At 41.0% G+C, this 14,220-nt stretch overlaps 1 protein-coding gene across 1 annotated transcript in view; it reads right to left on the reverse strand.

Annotated features, from left to right (window-relative positions):
* Nucleotides 1-359: 359 nt before the first annotated feature.
* The window catches only part of LOC125433529 (cytochrome P450 4B1-like), a 57,610-nt gene continuing 43,749 nt past the window's right edge, over nucleotides 360-14,220 (reverse strand). The window contains exons 9-12 of the mRNA XM_048498112.1: nucleotides 8,060-8,193; nucleotides 6,071-6,135; nucleotides 4,780-4,862; nucleotides 360-1,970 (exon numbers count right to left, since the gene is read on the reverse strand). Coding sequence (XP_048354069.1) covers nucleotides 1,796-1,970; nucleotides 4,780-4,862; nucleotides 6,071-6,135; nucleotides 8,060-8,193 — 457 coding nt within the window. The 3' untranslated portion in view covers nucleotides 360-1,795. The remainder of the gene's footprint in view (nucleotides 1,971-4,779; nucleotides 4,863-6,070; nucleotides 6,136-8,059; nucleotides 8,194-14,220) is intronic.

Consider the following 14,220-nt stretch of genomic DNA (forward strand, 5'->3'; position numbering starts at 1 on the left):
ATGTCACAAATTTAAAAGTCTGATAGAGAGCTTGATACAGATGCTTCCTGTAGTGAAGTGTTAGGTAAATGATGGGGGTGGCTTTGGTGGCTGGGAGCCAGAAATTCCCACATTGCTACCTGCTGCCAGCCCACCCTAGAATCTTATGGTGAGAACCAGGGAAGAGCTGAAATGTTCACAGGTCTTAAGAAGGTCTTGACACCTATAGAATTGGACCCTGGGACACAGTCTTCTTGAAACTTGGAATTTTGTGCAGACAGGCACCAGGGGTTCTGCTGCAAATTTGGTGCCCCTTCGGGGATCGGGCGGTATACAAATTAAATAAATAAATAAATAAATAATAATAATAATAATTAAAAAATGACCCAGACCCCCAGGCAACTTACCCACACACTACAATGGAGATGAATAAATTCAGATTCCAGAATAAAACCTGCATTCAAATACCAAAGTGGAACACTGATATTTTTCAACTCCAATATACCAAAATCCAAAAAATACTATTTTTGCTGATGCAGCCCACTAGTTCTTTAGTCCACTGGATTTAGTCCCTCCTCTCACTTCCAGTTCTTTACATGATGAAGCAAGCTTGGCTATGCTTTCCCACCCACCCAGCTGGTCAGCAATCATATCCACAGGGCCCAAGCATGAGCTTCAAGGAAATCAGTTCATTTTATAGGAGTCTGAAAGTCCAGAGGGGATCTATTTTAACATTTCAGAAATAAAACAGATTTTTTTTCCTTTCATGACTTCTGAGATTGTATAAATTGGATGAGAGTGGGAAGGTCCAGGACATGCACATCCAGAAAAGTGAAGAAAGGATGAAACTGTCTAACACCAACTCTAATAGGCCATCCTGTGCCATTGTATATCAATTGACCTCAGGTGCAATGGTCTCGAATGCTGCAAACTAATATAGTATTAGACTAATAATATTCTTATATTCATATCTAAATCTTTGAAATATTTTTCTTTTTTTAAAAATTATTTAATGAATTTTCAATAATACAAATACAACTTAGAGTAGGGGGTGAAATACATTCACAAAACAACTGAGCATGTATAACATATAAAGGCAACTTATCTACCAATTAATATAAATCCTTATATAAGTAGCATAAACTCAAATCTTTACCCAGTGTTTTCATGGTTACTCAACCTACACCCTTCTATCTCTACCCCCCATTAATCTAACAGAAAATCAATTTATAATCCCTCCCACACCCTCCCATACCACCCTTTCCACTCCCTTCCCTTCTAAGTATCTAGAACTTCCCCTCCAAAACCTCAATTACTGTTATTTAAACTAAGTTATAGCTAACAGGGTAAAATATAGAATGAACAAAGAGAAATCTTTTTCCACCTAGAAATAAAACAAACCCATTAACTGCAACAATTACAAATACAGATTGTTAAACCCATTAAGCTTCCTTGTTGGTTATACTTAATTTTAGGGGGAACCACTCACCACCTTCATACTTAGTCATCAAAAGAGGAAAAACAAAAGAATAAACAGAATTAATAATCATATTTAGTAATCCACTGGCATAATGTTTATGTCACAACTTTTGGCCACATAATTAATCCAAAGCTGCCATTTTTTTAACATAAATCTTTGAAATAGTTTTCCAACCCCGTTAGTGAATCTTTATTCCTCCTTTTATTATTTCTAGATAATTATGATCCTATGTTATTGTTAGTGCTGATTTTGTTCTTTGGCAATTTGTTAGAAAGAATCTAATGCCCAGTATAACATCACATACTGTTTTTTCCTATGCTGGATTTATTTTTCATTTCATGAAGAACAGAGTTTTTTCAGCTTTAGGTGTATCCCATTCTTGGAACGCGTAACAATCTGAATGACAGGAACTGGAGGATTTGCTGGGTCCTCCAAGAGTTCATACTGGAGTAAAGTCAAGGCAAGAATTATTTTCATCTCCATCATAGCAAATTGCTGTCCAATGCAGTTCCTGAACAAAGAGAGTGATGGGACAGTATTGCATTTTAAAATACATGAAGCATTAGTAGAGAAAACCTACAGGGTCTATGATCCTGTCAACCCAGGCACTATGGGAGGCATCCACTTTTATTTTTAACAGAGTGAATGCTTCTCATCTGCCTTGATTCTCATTCTTACCATATTCAAGACAACTGACTTTCTGGTGTCAAATCTGGGCTGGCCCTGCACAGTACTTTGCTTATTTAACTGTAAGTCTACTTTCCTTAATGTATTCAAGGCAACATAAAAGATTAAATATGATATGAAAAGCTAATAAAGCTTATCACTAATAACAAAACAAGTGTTCAACCAATTAAAAGACAGCAACACTTAAGACCGCAACACTAAAAAAATTAAAACTGAAGGCAGAGTTATAAAGATCAGTCAATGATTTAAAAGTTCTCACAGGAAGCTCCATCTCTCAGATGCAAAGGACTTCTGAAATAGAACTGTACTGGTGAGATGAAATGCAATGTAGGGAGATGATTGACCCTAGAAACATAGGTACCGAGAAGTCATAGAACAACTTAGACCCAGAAATGTGAAGGTGACACCAGATATAGGATACCACCCCACCCCCAATTTAAATTAACTTGCAATGCAGAAATTTCTAATTTCTTCCTGCTTATGCTCTTCTTTATCTGTTGTAGAGATGCAACACCTCTTCTGCAGTGCATGTTTCTCCCACAGTAGGACACCAGGGTATGTCTTATATGAGCAGAAGTGATTAGCACCTGCTAGGGGGTAACTCCTTATACCCTTTTGCTGAGACTAAGGAGGCACTGGGGTGTTGGCATCACAGTGTAGAAACAATAAAAAGTGATCCTTTGAAGATGAACCACTTAAAAAGAAATGCTTTGTTTGTATGGTAGAGGAGTTTTCTTCTTTTGCATGGAGAATATTTAAAGTGTTCCCTTGGGGAGATTTGTAAATGAGAGATAGCCGGGTCATGATTGGGGAGGGCAGGAATTTTCCTCTCCAGTCACTGAGATGTGGATGAAATTGCTGGAATCAGCCCATTTCTTGCTTATTGTTTTGGAGATCTAGGTCATTAGGATTAAATTATCTGGGAAGGAGCTCTAATGTCCTTGGGAAATGGTCCTCAACTGAATCTATCTGAATTGGAGGCAATGGCGTCCAACTGAATCCCAACTGAATTGGAGGCAATTCACGGCCATTGTGCCATGGATTGATTTGCCCCAGTCCATTTTCAAGTTACGCTCAAGACATTATTGTTTGTAAGTAAACAGTTAGCCAATGGGGGAACAGCAAGCAAAAGTTATTTATCTGCTGCATTACCTATGTATTTAGCCTTTGACACATGTTGCCTTACGAAAAGTGGGGTCCTCAGGGGGCAAAACCTTATCACTTTGTGGCAGAGGGCCACTCCCACAACAGATGAAGAACAAAAGAGGGAGAACGTAATTTGTTCCAAGCCTGGTTCCCACCCCCCAGTTATTTTCTATGTGAGTTTGTGAAACGTAAGCACATGGTACTAGTTCCAAGCCTGGTTCCCACCCCCCAGTTATTTTCTATGTGAGTTTGTGAAACGTAAGCAAGGTGGCAGGGCTATTACACTCTATTACCACTATGATCTAGGAGGCTTGCTTCTGGAGAGATGACTAAATATGTCCTAGGAGGAGGAGGTATCTAGGCTGACACTATGTGGGCCCAAAGTCAATGGTTAGAATTAATTTCTTCTGCTGTTCATTCTATCCTGATGTCTCTACCCTGAGGACAATGCATGTAAGACTCCATGGTATTCAAACTGGTATTCAAATGCTGTTATGTATGATCCCTATTCACGGTGCTTCCAAACTCTTCTAGGAATATTTGAAACTAGAAAGTTCATTTGGGTAAATCTAGAGGTGTAAAATAGCACCTGGGGCAAGTACAATGGCTTGTTCCATCCCAGGTGTCACCTGGGAGTTTGAGATTGGGTGCAGTTGAATGTTGAGTCAGTCAGTGCAGGTTCACTCAGTTCTGGACTCCACATGGAATTCAGAGTAGGGTAGACCTGTTAGATGCTGGGTTTGGCTTGCTGGGTCCAGCTTTAAACTGCAGGCTTCAAGCCAAGCCACGCTGAGCCCAGGATTGAACTGAGCAGTCAGGCTGATCAGCTCCAGCCTTATACTGTTGACTCCACCCCCAAGCTCCACCTCTTGTCCATGATGGCAGACTTGACAGTGTACTTCAAGAATGTTTGAGACTGGTTCACACAAAGAATTTACAACTATGACACCTTTCCCCTCTGAACTCTACGGATTGTGAATAGAACTTGGTTGAATGAAATAATTCCATGAATATACCCTTTCTGCAGCTTCCATTAATTGTGGTGGTACCTTTTTTGAATCATTGTGATTATATAATTTTCAGCAGGAATGCTTGTTTAAATAATATTTTTCACTACATTATCCCTGTACTCCGGAGCACTTAAGAAGCTCTGAATAGAGTCTGTTCTCCTGTGTAAATTGGTCCACAGCCACAAATTACAGACTCTGCCTGTTTATGTTACTTTCTGATTCTAGGGGAAAATCAAACCATGGAAAAGAGTCCCTGATTATTTACAACTGTATTAATTCAGTGGCCAACAATTGAAACATCTTTTGTGTAGCTGTTTGTGCGAAAGTCTTTGTTTAAAATACATTTAGAGCAACTATGGCTGGAGAAAGGTGTAAAAATGTGACAATTCTGATGTGATCCACAGTTGCCAGTCTATGGCAAAATTTTCATAACCATCTAAAAAATCGTTTCATGGTTAAGTAAATAAATATCATCACCTTGGGCCAGCAGAAAACGGGAGGAAAGCATATGGATGGCGACCAGATGAGTTTTCTGGAGAAAATCTCAGAGGTTCAAATACCTGAAAGAGAAAATATGAACAGTGTAAAGTTACACAGACATCATGTGACCCCTCAGAGTATATGGTAACTATTGAAAAATTCTGCATGTTACATTTCCTAGGTTTGGGTCAGAATCATCACATGTGTCTATCAATCTCCAAATTTCAGCTTTTGCACTCTACTTGTTCTCCTACTCAAATCCTACACTTTCAGACTTAGGCTGTCAAATACTTAATGCTCAATTCTGTATGTGATATGTATGCTGGTTATGGACTGGCTTGGCAAATGCAGTATTCTCAGTGCTTTTCCTGCAAGGATCCTAAGATTGCATGAAGATGCATTTACAGTATGGCGGATTCCGCGTAGGCCAAAAACAGTGGTATGAAAATGGTGTGAAAATGGTATAAAAGGGTTTACACAGTTTTTACGCCATTTTCACACCGCTGTTTTTTGGCCCATGAGTAATCCGCCTACAAGAGCAAAACATCTAATAGTTTTCTCTACTCCTTCCCAAAGTCATGAAAGCCAATTTTTGGTGCTCTCAAAAATATAGGCTTTTAACATGAAATTTAACAAACCCAGTTGGAATTCCTATAACAAGATGTTTTGCTGACCTCTATTTTACCACAAAGCATGTCACATGGCACAGAATTATAGGCTTTTGAAAATCATCCAATTAAAGAATGAGAGACACTAAAGAATCATAGAATCTTACTTCAATTAGAGGACTAGAAATGCAGAATGAGAGACTGTAAAGAAACCAATAATTTGTATTCAATTTGTTTCCCAGACTTCCTCCAAGAAGTTCATGGTGGTAGACGTTTCTCCCCAACACTCATTTCTCCCTAGCATTATTTGTCTTCCCCAAACCTCTGAATTAGGTTAAGCTGCAAGAAAGAGTGACTGGTTTAAAATTATCCTTCCTTTGTTCTCCATTCAAATTGGCAATCTGTTTAAAAGAAAACTGCACAGATGAGTGTGAAATAGGTAAATTAGCCCCAACTGATTTTTTTATTTTAATGTGGATCTAATCTCTTGTATATAAGCAGTTATTTTTCATAGTTAACCTAAATATTCTGTTCCTCAGTATGTTTTCTAGTATTTGATCTTTTTTCTTTAAAATAAACATAATTTATAAACTGTTCTTATTGTCCTCTGGTATCCTCAGTCTTGACCCTTCAGTTTTTCATTTCTTCAATTAATTCATTTATTTATTATATATTATTACATGAGGATTGTCCCATGCTTCCGGGTTTCTATGGAGACCAAATATATTCAATCCAATCAGGGAACCTGAATAAAAGAGAAACTATATTATTTATTACTATAAATCAGTGTAAATATGCTAACTGTCATAGCATTATCACACATCTTGGCAATGCTTTATAACCAGGATTAACTAGGGATTAGAATGAATGAATACATTGTTCATCAAGCACATCTTTTTAGCAGGAATTTCACATAGGTCCACCATAGTTGCTGTAGTCATCATGGTGACTGAGGAGGAAAGACATTACATGAATTAAAAAATTGAATATAGCTGCAATAATAGTATGAAATTAGAATAAAATACTTTTATGGGAATGACCATCTGGATACATATCTATCCCTTTTCAGCCTCATTTAATAATGCACAAACTGTGTATAACTGGAAGAGAATCAGAGTCTTTCTGTAAGATGTTAGTGGACAATGAAAGTGCCAGCACAGCATGGAGAACTGACCTAGTTTCCTTAGTAACGAGACTGTTTTTTTCTTCATTTCAAGGGCAATGGCAAGGCAATGACAAGGGACTGCTTGCCCTCAATGATATCATCATACAGATAAATCTGATTAGCTATATCAACATTTCACTAATTCTAGTAAAAACTTAAAAAAACCTACTCCAGCATTTTCACAATAAAAACTGAACCTGGTAAAATATTTTGATAGTTTTTTCATAGGTAAGAGATTATTTTGACTCTAGATACTGAACTAATTGTAATTTACAATGATGCGGGGGAAAGAAATTAAAGTTCTGAAACACTGTACTGATTCTTGTATCCTACTGTTGCACTTGGCTAAGTTTGAAGCCTCCTTCAGTGGAAGACTTCCATTGAATTGCCGCTTCCTCATGGGATAGAGCTATCCTAAGAATATTTTCCATGGAGTAAGCTGCATTGAATTAAATAGAATTGCTCCCTGAAAAACCTATTTCCAGAATTAACTGGGAACTCGGCAGTTTTTTTCCCAGTGCATCACTGCAATGCCAACTGCTACTGTTCAGAAGTTGTCTGATTTATCACAAGAAATACCTAGGAAAGATATTGTGATTTTTGAATCCTCAGCAGAAGATGATCTATTAGTGATTAATAAGCCTCTTTGAATTAGTATTTTTCATTAATATTGAACCGGTTAATACACATTCTTGAGGAAGGAAGTTAACTTTTACACTAACTACAATCTCTGAAAACATTATTAGTCACCATCTACCTAGCAGAATTCAAGGCTGCTTATAATATAAGTAAAACTTCATTAAAACACTGTACAAACAACTATTTTAGAACCCATAAAAGTCAAAGTTTAAGAACTCCAATTAGGACTGCCAATAACAAAAACTAAATCAATAAATATAAAGTTCTAAAGAAAACTGTCCAACTTCCTCCTGAAGATAGAAAACAAGGGAGTCAGGTGTTTCTCCTTACGGAGGTCACTCCATAAATAACCATAAGTGTTCCCCCTTCCTCGCCAAATGCTTTTGGTTTGTGTTACTGGATTCATATTCATTGTTTGAATTGTACTTTTTGATTGACAGATCTGTGTTTGGACTTTCTCCCCACACCTTTCTCAAACAGGTCAAGGAAACTAACTTGCTGATGAACCTTAGACACCACAGCTTCCTTCACTCCATATACACTGAATGATTCCTCCCAATGTACATTGCTGGGTGTGCAATACTTTTACAAATATTAGCGTGTCCAACTCTGACTTGGAAAATTTGTGTAGGTTGGGGTGGTGCCTGAAGATAGCAGACTTTGTGAAGGGAGCTAAGTGAGGATATAATTCCATGGAGCCTGAGGTTGCCATTTCCTCCAACGGAACTGAATTCTATAGTATGGGGATCAATTGAAATTCTAGGGAAAACTTCAAGCCCTCTCTTGAGGTTGCTAATTCTAGCAAATATCTCCTAAATGTACTTCAAAATAGGATAAATAAAATAAAGGAAGAAGAAATAATGACCTGATGGCAAGGTGCATCCATCATCAAACGTTACTGGTGAGTTCAAGACCCGAGCTATTAGAGGAACTGGAGGGTAAAGTCGAAGACTTTCTTTAATACACATGGTGGTATATGGCATCTTCCCAAGATCATCCCTGCACAGTCATTGGAGAAAACAAATGTCAACCATGTTTAAAATTTTATTTATTTATTTCCTGCCTTTCCCTGTGGTTCAAAGTGGGTTGCAATAACAGTTATACACAACTTTTTGGGAAAATGGCAATCTAAGCAGGGGCATTTGTGAAGAGCTCTGAGGGTTTTTCCTCAGTATCTGAAAAAGAATGCCAGATGAGAAGGCACATTTATCACCCTTTCACTGCTCTGTGGGGAGACAAATTTGACAGGTGAACCCAATTGTCAAGAACTTGCAAGCAGGAACAGTAGGGTAAAAACAAGCAAAAAGCCTCTAGATTAACCTTCCCGCTTTTCTTTTTTTAAAAAAATCTTTTTTTCTCATTCATTTTCTTCTATTTAGAGACTTTATATGAACTCTCTTTTAATACCCTGATAACATCACAGTGGTGAAATCATCGCTTAATTTTGGAAAATGATGATACAATTGGAATTTTTATCAGGATTTAAAACCAAGCCTTGCAATTAATGCCCTGTGATTTATAACAGTGCTTCAGTAATGCCATAAAGTAATTAAGTGGGGAAGCAATTGTGGATGAAATTATTGGGGACAGAATGGATGACAAAATTGTTGGTTTAGTTACTCTTGAATTATTGTTGGTTTAGTTGTTCTTGAATATTTATCCTATGGTATCATATATAGAAAGACTGTATAAAATATTTAAGCAAAGAAGAAAGAGGCATGCCACAAAGGGGTATGCCAAAAAGACAAATGGAGAAAGATGATGGTGAACAGTATGTCCAAGAGGTAATTGACAAATTATCAAAAACCTTCATACAACAAACCTGAACAGTTACACATCAAATTAAACAATAAGAAGAAAGAACTCAAGAAAAATTAGGCAAGTGGAAGAGAGAACACAAGAAAGAGTAAGAAGGGGTAAAAAAGAAGTTCAAGATATAAGATAGACTATTAGAATTTTTTAGTGGACACAAGAAATCAGGAGAATTAAAGAAAGATAGAAAAGAATTGAATCACATTTTGAAGCGCAAGACCTTTGGATGGAAAGGGCTAAATAAAGGACTGCAACTTTGGAGGTGCAATAATCTATGATTTTGAGGAATTCTAGAGAATCATGGTAAGACAAATTTAGAAGACATTTTTCACAAGCTATTACAAGGTTACCTGAAGATCCAAGGAGACTTTTCTAATATCTACCAAATGAGGCAAACTTCCTAAAAATGTGTTTGATTATATGGAATATATGAAAATGGTAGAATTGGAAGATGCTTAGAGGATCAGAAATCCAAGAGTTAAGGTACAATCAAACATCTTTGCAGATCTCAACTTATTAATAGCAACAAAACAGCGGTAGAAGAGGAAGTTGGAGATATGAGATACACGAAAAAAGAACAGAAAAGCAGAAAAGATATAGAAGAATTTTTTAGATTAAACTATATGGTTGATACTCCTATCAAAATTATTTGGGAAACCAGTAAGGTTTATATGATAGGAAACGAAAGAAAGAAAGAAAGAAAGAAAGAAAGAAAGAAAGAAAGAAAGAAAGAAAGAAAGAAAGAAAGAAAGAAAGAAAGAAAGAAAGAAAGAAAGAAAGAAAGAAAGAAAGAAAGAAAGAAAGAAAGAAAGAAAGAAAGAAAGAAAGAAAGAAAGAATCCAAATGCTGGAGAAACAGCATAAAAACTGTCTTAATAAAATAAATGTACCTAAGCAATGAAGAAATCAACTAGATAGTCTTGAAGCTGAGGAAATACAGGAAAAAACTATGATTTTTAAAGTAGAAGCATATTGAACATGTCAAAATTGAAAGGGGACATTTACTCACAGGGTGAAGAGGTAGTGGACAGAATTTGAAAATGTGATAACGCAGCAACAACAACATTTTCTAGGATGAATCAGCTATTACTTCACTTTTTAAACATGATAAAAAACATGTGTAATGGAGATGATGCAAAATTTTGAGGAAAACATATTTTTTCTAACAATGAGAAACTTTATAGATAAATTCATTTAAAATCCACAGCAAGCGAAAACATTAAGATAAAATAGGTATAAGATGTTTTATCAGTAGTATATCATCCCAAAGCGATATCAAGATGGACAAGAACCATAATAGAAAAGAATAGAACCTGTTAAACGAGATGGTGGACAAATATTATCTGGAAATACAGAAAATCTTAAAAAAATAAATTTATTATGGAATTATTGGGAGTTCTTGTCGAAAAGTTTTTCAAAAATTTTGGCAAGAATTGTTTAGTATATAATAATGGCAGTCAGAGTTGACATTTGCAACAGTATGGAAAGCAGAAGAGTGTCCAAGCCAAGAGGGACTAAAAAGCAAATTAGCCAAATAGGCAGCAATGGCAAAATAACAAGCCATGTGAATAACACACAGATCAAACTTATGTGAATAACAGTTCAACCAAAGAATTTCAAGATCAAGCCGCAAAGCATAAAAATTATATTATTCCTTTAAAAAATAGGAGCAGAGAAGGAGGTTGCTTGAAATTATGCATCTGACTATTAACAGTGATGAACATGAATTATTAACAATTTTGTTTGTATTGAAAAGTGATAATGGGAGAACAAAGTCTAAATATATTGTGGATAGATGATAATAATACATGAACGTAATTTTCAATTCATGTAAAATACTTTTAGACATTTTTGTTTAGATTTATAATAGCAATCATCACCGGTAGTCGCGGTTCCCGCGGAGGCCAGCGTGAAGAACGGTGACGACACGGAGATATCATCTGGTGGAGAGCCGCCAGCAGCTGGAGCCGCCGTCCGCGGGATCCTGGCTTACCTTCCGCTGCATAGTACCTGGCAATCCTTATTAGGGTTATCTGGGGGGCGCAGTAGAAGGGCGGACCGGGGAAACCTGGAGAGCGGAGGGCTGGAGATCGCCTGCGTGATGTATGATCTCACCTGGCTATTACGCGTGGGAGGAAGCATCACGCCTGGGTCTAATCCTCACCTGGGGCCCATTGTCCCCTTTGTCTGGGACACCTGGTGCGGTTGTGAGCCAGGTAGTTCACGACCTGGTGACTCCATCAGGGGTGAGGGGCAGGGGAGCTGTTGGCGACCAGAAGATCACCAGGAGCTACCGCATTCCAGCTTCTACTTACGGTGCTGCTGGATCAGCTGCTCATCCCTACATCTCCCTCCTTTTACGCTTTTGCTGAAGGGAGGCCGCATTTGTAGAGGGGCGATTAAGGGGACGCTAATTACCTCCTCACCGCTGGGTTGCTGGCTGAGCGTTTGTGTAACATATTAGGACTTGGCTGGCATGCAAGGGAAAGTCGAGGGTTTCTTACACATGCTGGCAAGGACATTAGATACATTACTGAATAAAACAGGATCCGAACGATGAGGCATACAATCAAAACCAATGCAGAGCCAGGCCAATAGCACTTATCCATTCTCCCGTAGCTGGGCTCCAGAGGGCTGACCCACCAGTGGGGCAATACGCCATATTTCAGATTGATACCACTTCCTGCAGCTCACGCGACTTCTCATAAGGAATCAGGGGATGGGAAATTATCAGAAAGATTAAAACAACACATAATCATGTACATTCTCACAACCTTGCGATGCAGTAACAACAAATAATCACATTGAAGCGCGCTGACATCTAAAAGTCGCTGGACGACGTTCTGTTGCTCATTGGAGGCCAGGCATCCAGAGCGATGGGAGGTGGAGTTGGATGGACTTCAAGAAGGGCACACAGGCCAGCCGGGCCACCGTCTTGGCATTGTAAGAAAGTTTAACCTGGGGACTCCCACTAGGAAGTCATGAGGGAGACTTAACTCCGCCTGAGAGGGCAACCGCTGTCATCTCGCAAGAGGTACGAGGGCTGGGCATGGAGGGCGGCGTGCGTGAGCCCCGGTGGAGCCTGAGGTAGAACGATGGTGAGGCGGCAGTAGAGAGTCCCAGCAGACGGATGCAACAACAAATTAAACACAACTTCTAGATTCAAGGCATGCAAAACTTCACGATCAGTTGGGTTACAGTACTTCAGCAATTCCCTTGAGGTCGGCTCCAAGGGGTACTCTCAATCTAAATGTGCACAATAAACATAGCTGGAATAATACCGGTGACTAGGGGTGAGGGAAGAGGGTGCTGCAGCCCATGGCTGTGTGCTTCGTGGCTATGAGAAGGCATGTCCCGACAACAGTCAGGTGGCTGGAGACAGCGGAGGGTTCCCAGGGTTAAACTCCTGTAGGGGTGACCCATCAAGCCACCGGCGGGGAGTAGTAGCGCAAAGTAGGTGCTGATGGCTGAGGAACTACAGCAGTATCCGCAGAGGTGGCAACTTTGGGGCTCTTGCTGCCTTGAGGCAGCTCGGCCGCCATGGGCGAAACCTTCGAAGTTGAGCTGCTGGAGCAGAGCGCTGTGGCCTTGTGTAGGTCATCCGAGCCTTCGGGTCACCTCGACGCTGGCGTGTGGGTCTGCCTGGAAACTACGTGGGCTGGCTCTCTCCAGGGTCCGGCCCCGGCCCTTCGTGGTGGGGCCCTCGGACTTCGCTTACGCCGCCTCGGGCTGGCCGGACATGTCGGGCTGGGATCCATAGGGGCCCAGGAAGAAGGACTGGAAGCATACCCCCCTTCCCAGGTTATGAGGGGGGGGGTCCGGTCCGCCAGGCCTCGGCCCGGGGAGCCGGGACGGTAGTGGGTAAACTTCTGCGGCGGGGAGGGGATCTGGTCTGCGGGTTCTGAAGTGTCTTTCTTACGGGCGATCTGTTGCCCTGAGGGTAGGGCAAGCAAATTTAAATCGGTTGGATGGTGAAGAGTACTTTCTCGATACTGGTCTCGTTGGATGTGGCCTTAGGTGGGGCTGGCCCCTTCTTTAGTGCCTCTGTTTTAGCTAAGATTTCCTAACGTTGCGATTCGGCTTCTTTCTCGACAATTGCTTGCCCCCCCGCGGCTACCGTAGGGAATCCCGTGGTGTCAGCACTCCATTCCCCAGTTGGTGCAGAACTGGAGCATGGTTGCGAGGAATAATACGCTGGCGCCAAGTATCCCGCTTTTGCCGGAGGGGCTGCCCATGACGGGTAATGCATGTAAGCAGGTGTTGGATGATCGATTAGTGGTTTCCCGCACGGAGTGGGTGGCTCTAAACGCACCTCGAAAGTAAGTGTCTATAGTTAGCATGCAGGTGTTTCTAAGGGCTAGGGCAGGGACCAGGTTACGCCCATTTGCCACAAGCTTCAGGTTTGCCAGGCCAGCCCTCCTCGCTTACCCCGGGTCTGGAAGAGGGCTCGAGGCGCGGAGCATTGAGCAGTGCCGATTTGACAAATGGATTGTGCCTGGCTGAGGGGATGCGGCAAGATCGGGCGCAGTGCTTTGCCCCCTGGTGGAAGAAGTCAGCGTGACTGAAAAAAAGGGTCGGAAAAGAGGGTAGGAATGGTGGGTAGCTTATCCGCTACTGGTTCCTCGGGCCGAGGGGCCCGGGAGTGGCGTGTGACTGTGCATATGGCCCACAAAGTACCGAGAGGTTCTGGACGCTAATAGATTCCGCAATGTCAGGAAGAGACTCATGAGGTTTGAGTCGACATTCGGGAGCCATAGGTCTCGGCAGTGAGCCACTCACGCAGTTGCTACGTGACATTATGAAGCCCACTCAAGAGGTTGGAAGGGTTGGCTGAAGGTTTGAAGGCCAGAATGGTTGGCAAAAGTCAAGCCTCGGCTGGGCGGAGGCTTAAGGTAGGGCGGTCTGCCATGGCCCGGGCTGACCGCTCTTGTTGGAATGCAATGGCGCCGACGCTACACTTACCCCGGCCATGGGGCTAAACGGGTGGGGGGCTCCTGGAGTGGGGTGGCAGAGGCTGCTAGGAGGCCAGATCGGGACAAGAGGCGGAGTGAAGGAGAGTGAGGCGAGGATCCGGGGAGGTGGAAGAGGACCTCCCTCATCGTAAGCCCTCCAGGGCCAGCTGGAGGGGTGGTGAGGGAAGCGCTCAAGAGATGCTGGAACTCTGATCGGGTTTAGAGGCATGATGATCTTTCGGGTCCCACCCGACATCACCATG

Source organism: Sphaerodactylus townsendi, linkage group LG05, assembly GCF_021028975.2.
Source record: "Sphaerodactylus townsendi isolate TG3544 linkage group LG05, MPM_Stown_v2.3, whole genome shotgun sequence".
NCBI lineage: Eukaryota > Metazoa > Chordata > Lepidosauria > Squamata > Sphaerodactylidae > Sphaerodactylus > Sphaerodactylus townsendi.